Consider the following 12,941-nt stretch of genomic DNA (forward strand, 5'->3'; position numbering starts at 1 on the left):
GGATTTTTTTCTTTATACTTCAATCCCTGACAGATATATATTTTGTCATTATCTTGCTACTTTTTAAGAACTACAGACACATTTCACACACTAATTTGTATATGATATTTTAACAAGTAAAACTGAGGAAAGGTCTTTCATACTCCAGATTCTAAATACATTCTCCTATGGTCTCCTAATATGAAAGTCATGCTTCTCAGACTTGAGCACATCAGGATCCCAAAAAGAACTTATTAAAAACAATCATCCTTCAGCTGTCTCCCCAGAGATTATAAGGTAGTAGTTCTTGGGTGAGGTCCAGAAATATGCCATATGAACAGGGTCTCAGGTGGCTCATCACTGCAGGAGTTCTGCGGACATCAATGGAGGAAGCTCAGCACTAGAAGATACGTTAGGTGTCTGTCCTCCAGGAATGTTACTAAACATAACCCCTCCCCTGAATCTTCTACCCTCTTTGATGAACAGAAGACTTTCCTGCACTCCCTTGGCTCTCCTCTGAGGCCTCTGTTGCTCTCGCCTCCACACGCATAGAGAGGATTATGACTTCTAGTCCAGCTTTTTTGTAGTTGTGGGAAAAGTCGTCTCCTTAATCTTGCCAATTTACCTTTTCTCCTGTCCTATTTTACACTCAACATGTCTTCCTCAAAGTAAAGATCTTGTTCATAGAAAAACTATTTCCCTCATAAAGAGACATCACCCTTTTGCTGCCCTATGGACATACGATATCCCAACTACTTTTTATGCCTCTGGAGTTCTTTGGGAGTATGGTTTTCTCACTGCAAGTATTTGCTGCCCTTCAGTGAGGTCTTGCCTAATAGCAAAAGGTGAAAGAAACCTAGTTGAAGCAAAATACCTGGAGTACGAGGCTTGCAAGTAAGGAAGTGCAATCAGGAAGTGTGATTGGATTAAAATTTTATGTCTTTTGGCCTTTGTACCTCCTAGATAAGCCTTGTAAGAATATTTCTGGTTTCCTGAATTTTTTTTTGTTGTTGGGGAGAGGGTGGAAATTGTATTACTTTTTTTGAGTGTCATCTTTGGAAAACCAGAAGTTCCCCCATGTAATGGAAGGTGCCCCACTGTATTTTCAGCAACCAAGACTCACTGGGACAGACAGTCACCCATCAATCAGCAGGCTTGAGAATGCAACAAGTTTATTACTATAACCATGTAGTGCCAGATAATATTTGTCAAAATCCATATTATCAACCAAAAATTTAAACACACTCCATGACTCAGCATACTTCCATTAATGAAAACACATGATATCAAGAGAAAATAAAATTCAGAGCAGAAAATAATAGGATCACCAAAAGGTTAAAACGTTTTGGACAAGAGGTCCAAGATAGTAGCCAATACTCTAAAACTCTAGTGATTTGATTAATTTTACTCAAATGGAGTCTGTAGACTGTGCCAGAGAAGAGTAAGAAACACAGCAAGACAAGGTGACTAAGGAGAAATGTAAAACTCACATCAGTTCTTTTCAATAAATCAGTTAGGAGAAGTCAAACCAAATAAGGTGCCAGAAAAATATTACCAGCTTTTATCATGCCTACCCAAGAATTATTCATTTGACTATATAATTAAGACTAGAAAAAGCCTGTGATAGATGTTAAAATAAAGGCAAGCAAATATAATTACTGATGCAAGTTCAAAAATATGTGAGAGCAAAAGGATTGCATAACTTGTGAATATTGGCAAGAAATGGAACACAATGATACTAGTTCAGTTTTACTGAGTACTTACTATGTGGGAGGCACTGTATTAAGTGCTTGTAGTGGTTTGGGTTGACTTCCCAATGGAATTGCACTCCAAACGGTCAGCTTAAGTCTCGTATAATGACCATTTTCCCCAGTATCGGGAATTAGATTAAGAAGGGGCATATGCTCCTATTCTCATTGGTGATGAGAGAGTATATTAGTTTCCTTTGGCTGCCATAAAAAATTACCACAAAGTTGATTGCTTAAAAAGAGAAATTTATTATCTCACGGCTCGGAAGGCTGGACGTCAGAAACAAAGGTGTCAGCAGAGGTATACTACTTAGAAGAGTCTCTTGGAGAAACCAGTCATTGCCTCTTCCAGTTTCAGAAAGAGCTTGGTGGCTCCAGGTGTTCCTTGGCCTGTGACCATATCACTCCAACCTCTACCACTATGGTCGCATTGCCTCCTACTTTTCTCTGTGTCTTCAGCCCTGTCTATGTTATAAGAATATGTGTGATTGCAATTAGGCCCATGAGGATAATCCAGGCTTAATCTCCCTCTCTGCCAAGACCCTTGGTCCAATTAGGGTAACAGTAACCCTCTTATCATGTCAGTAATATTCACAGGATCCAAGAATGAGGATGTGGAAATACCATTTTGGGGGCAACCACCTAACCTACTACAGGAGGCATGTCTTCTGATGACTGCATCAAAAAGTCTATTAACAATAGGCCTAGGAAGGACAGTAAGTTCTCTCTCTGAGTATTGTGTGTGGTATTATATCTGCATCTGCTACAAAAATCCAGAGACCATGAGGGAAATTAGTCCTGGGATGAAGCCACCACATGTAGGACTAATGAAGCCCTACTGTCCTATTCCTGTAGATTCCCTATCTCTGAAGTCTTTCTAATGAAAGATAGCCCTTTTCATTTTTTGAGCATATTAGTGCCTGAGATTCTTTTAATTATTAGCACCAAAGTCTTTTTCACTGGTGATGTTCAAATATTTTACAATTATCTAAAACCCCTGAGAAAATATAATTACCATTTTGTAGATGATGAAACTATGTGTTGTTGATGCTGATGCTGACCAGCAGGGAGAGTTTTTCAGTGATAGGTCTTAGTATAATTAGTGAATTGGCACAGATGACACATCACTAAATAGAAGGCATCCTACCAATGAGTTTTCTCAAGCTTACTTTTATGTCCCTGTTCCTTAGGCTGTAGATAAAAGGATTCATCATTTGAGGGATCACAATGTACATCACTGAGGCTACTGCAGTCTTCTTGGGAGAGAGTGCAAATGCAGAACTGAGGTACACACCAACAGATGTCCCATAAAATAAAGAAACAACGGAGAGGTGAGACCCACAGGTGGCGAAAGCTTTATGCTTTCCATCAGTTGATGGCATTCTTAAAACGGAGGAGATAATTCGAGTGTAAGAGAATATGATCCCAGAGAGAGGAACACCACCCAATATGCAAGCCACAAAATATATCAGGATGTTATTGATGAGGGTACTGGAGCAGGCGAGCTTGAGGACCTGAGGAAGTTCACAGAAGAACTGAGGGATTTCAAGATCTGTGCAAAAGGACAGCTGCAAAACCATCAGACTGTGGATCAGCGCATCCACCATACTGAGGAACAAAGAAAGTAGAACTAGCAGGCTGCAGAAGCAAGGGTTCATGACGACTGTGTACTTCAGTGGGTGACAAATGGCCACATAGCGATCATAGGCCATAGCTGCGAGAAGAAAATTTTCAAAACCACAAAAAACCTGGACAAAGAAAATCTGATTGAGGCAGCCTGTATAAGTGATGCTCTGATTCTGCGTCTTGATATTCACCAGCGTCTTTGGGATGGTAGTTGTACTTAAACATATGTCAGTAATGGACAGATTGGAGACAAAGAAGTACATGGGAGTGTGCAGGTAGGAGTCAGAGCTGACAGTAAGGACAATGAGCAGATTTTCAAGGACAGTGACCATGTACACGGCCAGGAATAGGCTAAAGAGGAGAAGCTGCAGTTCTGGATCTTCTGTCAGTCCCAGGAGAAGAAATTTTGAAACACTTGTTTGGTTCCTGGGTTCCATATTGTTGATGAATCTGATGGGATTACTGGGTGACAAGACAATCAAATGTGTGGTCACTGGACCAACAGCAGTAGTAGCAGCATCACCAGAGGCAAACATTATCTTGGGGAAGGAAGAAGAGGAATGGAGGGGGATACAAAAGTGGTAAATTCTGTATGCATATTATTTGGTTATTCAAAAAAAATTTTTAAAAAAAGACCTGAAGCTAATCTAGCAGAATGTCAACATTAATTTCTTCTGGAAAGGGGTGGGAATGGTTATTTTCTTATTACACTATCCGTGCTTTTATGATCATTTTAAATATTTAGTAATTTTATAAATAGAAATAGATAGACTTAGAAGGCAGCCTGATAAGTCAATCTGGGTCTCCATCTCCTTCCCCAAAGATCAGAAAGGGCAATGGAGATAATACAAACATGTACTAAGAACCAGGAAGATAAGATGGAGCTGACAAACCCTCCTCTGCCATTACCACCACAAGATCGCAAGTTAATGTCAGAAAATTTTGTAACGGTCATCTTGTTTGACAAAGGTTAGGCTTCCACTCAACAGGGAAATCATCCTTGCAGTTGTAGAGACAGAGCAAGAGACTAGCAGAATGAGAACTCTTTGATATTGGTGCAAAGTTCTAAGAAAACCTGGCAAGAAAAAGACAGACAAGCAAGATTCCCATGGAAGACTTGGTTTCAGTCATTTCCTGCATGTACTCTCTTCACATGCATCATTCTCCTGGATGTGCTTTTCAAACACTAACTTTCCAGATATTAACTAGGAGACTTTAGGTTACCTGGCTGGCTGAGGAATGATACCTGACATCTGCTCTGGATGCAGAAGACAGAAGATATGTCCTCAGGAAGGACAGAGAGTCTGAGTGAAGCACTAGACTCCTGGGCAAAAAGGGTCATCTCTGGGAAGAGGGTCATGTGTCCTTATAGGGGAAGAACTCTAAAGTGAGATGTTCCAGGCAGCCTATTTGGAGTCTCTCTATCCCTGGAGGCTCAATATCCAAAGCTCCTCATTAGCCCAACACATTTATTGTCGTTCTGATTGCAAGGCAGTAAAAATCCTAGAAGACCAAGACTTTAGAAGATGGAGTTCAGGATTGTTGATTTCCTATGAGACCAGCTTCATGCCATTCACTTTGCTGCACCTGTTGTGCTCACCTCCGTGTCACATACATTGTATATGCGGACCCATCATCATTTTCCAACTGGATTCCGATCTTTTCTTCTTACGTACAACAAAGGACATCTCTATCTAATCAACGGTATCAGGAAAACCAAATTCAATATTAGGTGTGTATGAGTCGGATTCGACTCGACGGCAGTGGGTTTGGTTTGGTTTTGGTTAAGTACAGTTTTTTTTTATATGCGTGAATATGAAAATATATAAATATAGCTAATATAATGTAGAAATGCAAACTCAGCAGTTTCTTCTAAGAATAATGACTGTTTCCTGAAACTTAGCCTATCTTTTGTGTATTTTAAAAGATATTCTAGCCTATCCCCTGATCAGTTTTGCCCCTGATCAATATAAGCAGATCTAGATCTGTTACTCCCTATTTAGAATTCTATAACCACCTTTTCCAACTTCCTTACATTAGTTTAACATACATTTTTCTTTATATTGGGAGGCTGTGGGTTGAAATCAGGGCTTTTGATTTTTAATAGAGTTGTGAGAAATTATAATGTGACAGGAACAACATTAAAAATGTGGTTTATCCATATTCAGTAAATTTTGTTAGATTTTAACCAAAATTTAACAGATGAAGATTGTGTTTTAAGTGAATATTCACTTAGAAACTTGTCGTTTTTTTAATTCAATATTTTCATGTGTTTATGAATTTATTTTACCACTATTTCTATAGGTAAAGAAATTTAATCTATGGTTATTTGATATATTAAAATCAACTTGAGACAAGTTGGCATTGTAGTGTCACCCGTTGCCATCTTAACTCCATTCACTTCAAATATGTGCAATAATAGATAAAACATAATAAGATATACCTGGGCTCAGAGAGTAGGCATGGCCAAGTTGGCAGAGGAGCCAGATGCCTCCAGTGGCCCCTCTTACAACAAAGACCCCAAAAAACAAGTGATTCAATTATATATATGACAAGCTAAAAACCCTGAATATCAAAGGCAAAGTTAAGAAATCGGACTGAGTGACAAGGGGAGGGAGAGACAGTGCAGAAGCAGCAAGAAGTTGTCGGACATGACTCTGTGGGGTGCAGCCCCAATTCCCTAGCAAGACCCCTGGGGGTCCAAGTCAGCATGTAGAACCCATGTACGCCTTCGGCATCTGAGATATAAGAGCACTCTCGGAACAAGATAAGTGATTTTGTCTAATTTACAGTGCAGATCTAATAGCTCCTCCTTGTGAAAGAACTCTCCCCCATCTATCTGATCCCTCCTCCCTTTGCCCCAGCCAGCTTCAGCGACAGTTGATTTCCCTGGGCCTGAGTTACGTCCTGCTGCACTCCCTGAGCCATTCACCTGGCCTGGGAGAAGGAACAAATTGACAAAAGGGGGAAAAATAATCTGCCGGCTTCCCTAATCTGAAAACTTAGAGCAGAAGCAGCTCCTGTCCAGGCACAAGCAGTCCACAGATTTTGAATGTCTTTCATCCCTGCATGGACCCAGGTGGCCCCAGTACAGCAGAAAGGATCTCGCAAATATATTTCAAGGGTGAATGTCCTTGACGTTTGACTGTAACTGTTTCAGCTGTGCACTGGAGAGGCCGGTTTTTGATGTTTGACACCGCTCTGCATATTAAACAGGGACCTCACCTACTCATAGCAGGGACCTAAGGACTGGTGGCTCCACCCATACCACCAAGTCATTCTGGACAGGGGGTCCACGGATAAGTGGTGCCTCACAGTTCTTACAGTTAAAATAATTGGGTGCCTATGGTATGGCTGCTGAGCCCACCAACCAGTGCACTCTACAGAACAGAGACTAGACTTTCTCAAAGAAACTTGGAGGAAGGTTGTCAGGCCCTGCCTCCCACAGAGTGTGACCTCCTGCTGCAACCAGAAACCTGTGCATACACCAATCACCACTGCTCCACTAAGATCGTAGGTCAGGAGGTGGGCCAAGATGGCAGTATAGACAGATCCTTCCAGTGAGCCCTCTTACAACAAAGACAAAAAAAAAAAAGTGAAATGAGTATATTTATGACAAACTAGAGCCCTGAACATCAAAGGCAAGGTTAGAAAATGAACTAAGGGGAAGGGTGAGAAAAAGACAGTTCAGAAGTGGACAGGAGTTACTGGACCTGAAATGCCGAGAGCTCTCAGGCACCATCCCCAGAAGTGGCTGAGGCAGTTTCCTCAGGGAGAGGTAGCCAGCCACGCAGCCTACTCACACCTCTGGAACCTGAGAAGAACTGAGCTTTCGGCAAAAGCTAAGTACTAAGTACTTGGGTATATTTTATTGCGCCCCTGCCACCAAGCCAGCTTCAGTGGCTGTTGATTTACCTGGGCCTGAGATAGGCCATGTTGAGCACCTATAGCCATCCTCCAGGCCCTGGAGAAGGAATAAATTCACAACTGGGGGAGAAGATAAGTAGCCAGCTCCGCTATCTTGGGGAGCTCAGGCAGAAGCGGCTCCTGTCCAGGCATAAACAGTGCATGGACTTTGAGTACCTTTCCTCTCTGCATTTGCCTGTGTGGCCTATTTCAGGAGAATAAGCTCTTGTTGGCAGACTATAGCTGTTTCAGCTATGCAGTGGAGAGGTGGGTGTTTGGTGATGGACATTGCTTTGCTTATTAAACAGGGTCCTCACATACCCACATCAGGGGCCTAAGGACTGGGGGCTCCATTCAGGTCACCCAGCCACCCACAACAAGGGCCCAAGGATAACTGGTACCTCCCAGTCCTTACGACCAAATACACTGGGTTCCCATGGTCCATCTGCAGAACAAACCCACCAATACACTCTAGGGAACAGGGACACACTTTCCTCAGAGACACTTGGGGGATGATGCTCAGCCCCCTGCCTTGTTCAGAGCATGAGCCCCTGCTGCAACCAGATACTGGTACCTACACCAATCACCCCTGTCCTCTGACACGATAGGACAGAGCCTGTACCACGCACTTGATGAGCAGCTACCTGGACACCTGAACTGAATTCATACAAGAAAAGTGAATGGACTCCTAGACTGATATACCTGATAACACCTCCAGCCATCTGAGAACAGGAGGTCAGAGCCCCAAATGCAAAAATAATCAAGCTAGCTCACTCAAGCAACCCATTGGGCATATCAAAACAAAACAAAGCAAGAAGCTATGATACAGTAAGCAAACAGAAAATAAACTAATGCAATAACATATAGATGGCTCAGAGACAACAGTTAGTATCAAGTCACATAAAGAAACAGACCATGATCCCCTCAACAAGCTCTCAAAACAAAGAATCAAGGGATCTTCTAGATGAAAGTGCATTCCTGCAATTACCAGAGGCAGAATACAAAAGGTTAATATACAGAACCCTTCAAGACATCAGGAAGGAAAAGAGGCAATATGCAGAACAAGCCAAGGAACACACAGATAAGGCAGCTGAAGAAATTAAAAAGGCTATTCAGGAACCTAATGAAACATGTAATAAGCTGGAAAAATCCATAGACAACAATCAGGAATTCAGTAGATTAATAACAAAATTACAGAAGTAGACAACTCAATAGAAAGTCAGAGAAGCAGATTTGAGCAAGTGGAAGGCAAAATTTGTGAACTTGAAGATAAAGCACTTGGCACCAATATATTTGAAGAAAAACAGATAAAAGAATTTAAAAAAATGAAAAAACCTTTAGAATCATGTGTGACTCTATCAAGAGAAACAACCTACAAGTGATTGGAGTACCAGAACAGGGAGGGATAACAGAAAATACAAAGAGAGTTGTTGAAGATTTGTTGGCAGAAAACTTCCCTGATATCATGAAAGATGAGAAGATATCTATCCAAGATGCTCTTTGAACTCCACTTAAGGTAGATCTTAAAAGAAAGTCATCAAGACATGTTGTAATCAAACTTGCCAAAACCAAAGATAAAGAGAGAATTTTAAGAACAGCTAGGGATCAATAAAAAAGTCACCTACAAAGGAGAGCCAAAAGGAAAAATCTCAGACTACTTGGCAGAAACCATGCAGGCAAGAAGGAATGGGCTTACTTACATAAAAAATAGAAGGGAAAAAAAATGCCTGCCAAGAATTATATATCCAGCAAAATGCTCTCTCAAATATGAAGCTGAAATTAGGACATTTCCAGATAAACAGAAGGTTAGGGAGTTTGTAAAATCCAGACCAAAACTACAAGAAATACTAAAGGGATTTCTTTGGTTAGAAAATCAATAACATCAGGTATCAACCCAAGACTAGGACACTGGGCGGAGCAATCAGAAGTCAACCCAGACAGGGAAATCACAAAAATAAATCAAGATAAAAAAAAAATGCTCAAAACAGTGTAACAGCAATGTTATTACATAAAAGAAGACAACATTAAAACAATAAAGAGGGACTAAGAAATGTAGTCATAGATCTTCCATATGAAGAGGAAGATAAGGCAATACAAAGAAATAAAATTTAGGTTTAAATTTAGAAAAATAGGGGAAGATAATTAGGTAACTACAAAGGAGACAAACTATCCTACACATCAAAATAAAATACAAGGAAAAAACAAAAACTCAGAAGAAACAAAATCAACAACAATGAATACAAGGAATGGACCATATATAAAGACAATCTACTCAGCACATAAAATTATGTGGGAAGAAGAAACTGTCAGCAACACACACAAAAAAGACATCAAAATGATAGCATTAAATTCATACCTATCCATAATTACGCTGAATGTAAATGGACTAAATGCACCAATAAAGAGACAGAGTGGCAGAACAGATAAAAAAACAGGATCTATCTCTATGCTGCCTACAAGAGACACACCTTAGACTTAGAGACACAAACAAACTAAAACTCAAAGGATGGGAAAAAATATATCAAGCAAACAACAATCAAAACAGACCAGGAGTGGCAATACTAATTTCTGACAAAATAGACTTTAAAGTAAATTCCATCATAAAGGATAATGATTAAAGGGACAATATAAAATTATTTTTTTTAATTTTATACCAAGAAGATAAAACCATATTAAATATTTATGCAATGACAGGACTGCAGGATACATAAGACAAACTCTATCAGCATTGAAAAGTGAGATACACAGCTCCACAATAATAGCAGACTTCAACACACCATTATCGGTGAAGGACAGGACATCCAGAAAGAAGCTCAAAAAGACACCCAAACCAAAACCAAACCCACTGCCATCGAGTCGATTCTGACTCATAGTGACCTTAAAGGACAGAGTAGAACTACCCCACAGAAATTCCAAGGAGTGCCTGGCGGATTTGAACTGCCAACCTCTTGGTTGGCAGCCGTAGCACATAACCACTACGCCACCAGGGTTTCCAATAAAGACATGGAAGATCTACATGCCACGGTAAACCAACTTGACCTCATAGACATATACAGAACACTCCACCCAACAGCAACCAAGTATACTTTCTTTTCTAGTGCACATGGAACATTCTCTAGAATAGACCACATATTAGGTCATAAAGCAAGCCATAGCAGAATGCAAAACGCTGAAATATTACAAAGCATCTTCTCTTACTATAAGGTCACAAGTGCAAATCAGTAACAGAAAGAACAGGGAAAAGAAATCAAACACTTGGAAACTGAAAAATACTCTGCTCAAAAAAGACTGGATTATAGAAGATATTAAGGATGGAATAAAGTAATGCATAGAATCCAATAAGATGAAAATACCTCCTATCAGAACCTTTGGGACACAGGGAAAGCAGTGCTTAGAGGTTAATTCATATCAATAAATGCACACATAGAAAAAAGAAGAAAGGGCCAAAATCAAAGAATAATCCCTACAGCTTGAACAAATAGAAAGAGAGCAACAAAAGAAACCGTCAGGCACCACAAGAAAACAAATAAAAAAATTTAGAGTAGGGCTAAATGAAACAGAAAACAGAAAAACAATTGAAAGAATTAATAAGATCAAAAGCTGGTTCTTTGAAAAAATCAACAAAATTGAAAAACCATTGGCCAAACTGACAAAAGAAAAACAGGAGAGGAAGCAAATAACCCGAATAAGAAATGAGATGGGCAATATTACAACAGACCCAACTGGAATTAAAAGAATCATACCAGATTAGTATGAAAAATTGCACTCTAACAAATTTGAAAACCTAGAGGAAATGGATGAATTCCTAGAAACACATTACCTACCTAAACTAACACGAACAGAGGTAGAACAACTAAATAGACCCATAACAAAAGAAGAGATTGAAAAGGTAATCAAAAAACTCTCAGCAAAAAAAAAAGCCTTGGCCCAGACGGCTTCACTGCAGAGTTCAACCAAGCTTTCAGAGAACAGTTAACACCCCTACTACTAAAGGTATTTCAGAGCATAGAAAAGGACGAAATACTCCCTAATTCATTCTATGAAGCCAGCAAAGCCCTGATACCAAAACCAGGTAAAGACATCACAGAAAAAGAAAATTATAGACCTATATCCCTCATGAACTTATATGCAAAAATCCTCAACAAAATTCTAGCCAATGGAATTCAACAACATATCAAAAAAATAATTCACCATGACCAAGAGGGATTCAAACCAGGTATGCAGGGATGGTTCAACATTAGAAAAACAATTAATGTAATCCATCATATAAATAAAAGAGAAGAATCACATGATTTTCTCAATTGATGCAGAAAAGGCATTTGACAAAGTTCAACACCCATTCATGATAAAAAAGAAAAAAACTCTCAGCAAAATAGGAATAGAAGGAAAATTCCTCAACATAATAAAGGGCACTTGTACAGAGCCAATAGCCAACATCATCCTAAATAGAGGGAGCCTGAAAGCATTCCCCTTGAGATTGGGAACCAGACAAGGATGCCCTTTATCACCGCTCTTATTCAACATTGTGCTGGAAGTCCTAGCCATAGCAATTAGGCTAGATAAAGAAATAAAGTGCATCCAGAGTGGCAAGGGAGAAGTAAAAGTGTCTCTATTTGCAGATGACATGATTTTATACACGAAAAACCCTAAGGAATCCTCAAGAAAACTACTGAAACTAAAAGAAGAGTTCAGCAGAGTATCGGGATACAAGATAAACATACAAAAATCAGTTGGATTCCCCTACACCAACAAAAAGAACATTGAAGAGGAAATCACCAAATCAACACCATTTACAATAGCCCCCAAGGAGATAAAATACTTAGGAATAAATCTTTCCAGGGATGTAAAAGACCTATACAAAGAAAACTACAATACAGTTCTGCAAAAAAACAAAAGAGACCTACATAAGTAGGAAAACATACCTTGCTCATGGATAGGAAAACTTAACATTATAAAAATGTCTATTTTACGAAAAGTGATCTATACATTTAATGCAATTCTGATCCAAATTCCAATGACATTTTTTAATGAGATGGAGAAACAAATCACCAACTTCATATGGAAGGAAAAGAGGCCTCAGATAAATAAAGCATTACTGAAAAAGAAGAACAAAGTGGGAAGCCTTACTCTACCTGATTTTAGAACCTATTATACTGCCACAGTACTCAAAACGGCTGGTACTGGTACAACAACAGATACATAGACCAATGGAAGAGAATTGAGAATCCAGACATAAGTTCATCCACACATATGAGCTGTTGATATTTGATAAAGGCCCCAAAACAGGTAAATGGCAAAAAGACAGTCTTTTTAACAAATGGTGCTGGCATAACTGGATATCCATCTGCAAAAAAATGAAACAAGACTCATACCTCACATTATGCACAAAAACTAACTCAAAATGGACTTTGTCAAATCTAAAACATTAAAGATCATGGAAGGAAAAAATAGAGACAAGACTAGGAGCCCTAATACATGGCATAAACAGTATACAAAACACTGCTAACAACGCACAAACACCAGAAGAGAAACTTGATAACTGAGAGTGCCTAAAAATCAAACACTTATGGTCATCCAAAGACTTCACCAAAGAGTGAAAAAACAAGCTACAGACTGGGAAAAAAAAATTGGCTATGACACGTCAGATCGGCATCTAATCACAAAATCTATAAGATACTACAA

General features: G+C 39.4%; 1 protein-coding gene and 1 pseudogene across 1 annotated transcript; both read right to left on the reverse strand.

Annotated features, from left to right (window-relative positions):
- The window catches only part of LOC126074056 (olfactory receptor 7G2-like), a 678,546-nt pseudogene that overhangs the window by 572,460 nt on the left and 93,145 nt on the right, over nucleotides 1–12,941 (reverse strand).
- LOC126074089 (olfactory receptor 7G2-like) lies at nucleotides 2,855–3,802 on the reverse strand. Its single transcript, XM_049881421.1, has one exon. The coding sequence runs from the start codon at nucleotides 3,788–3,790 to the stop codon at nucleotides 2,855–2,857; it is 936 nt and encodes a 311-aa protein (XP_049737378.1). The 5' UTR covers nucleotides 3,791–3,802.

Source organism: Elephas maximus, chromosome 3 (genome assembly GCF_024166365.1).
Source record: "Elephas maximus indicus isolate mEleMax1 chromosome 3, mEleMax1 primary haplotype, whole genome shotgun sequence".
NCBI classification, from domain to species: domain Eukaryota; kingdom Metazoa; phylum Chordata; class Mammalia; order Proboscidea; family Elephantidae; genus Elephas; species Elephas maximus.

Excerpts from the sequence above, each read along its gene's own strand:
- LOC126074089 (XM_049881421.1), bottom strand. The coding sequence starts at position 3,790 with ATGGAACCCAGGAACCAAACAAGTGTTTCAAAATTTCTTCTCCTGGGA.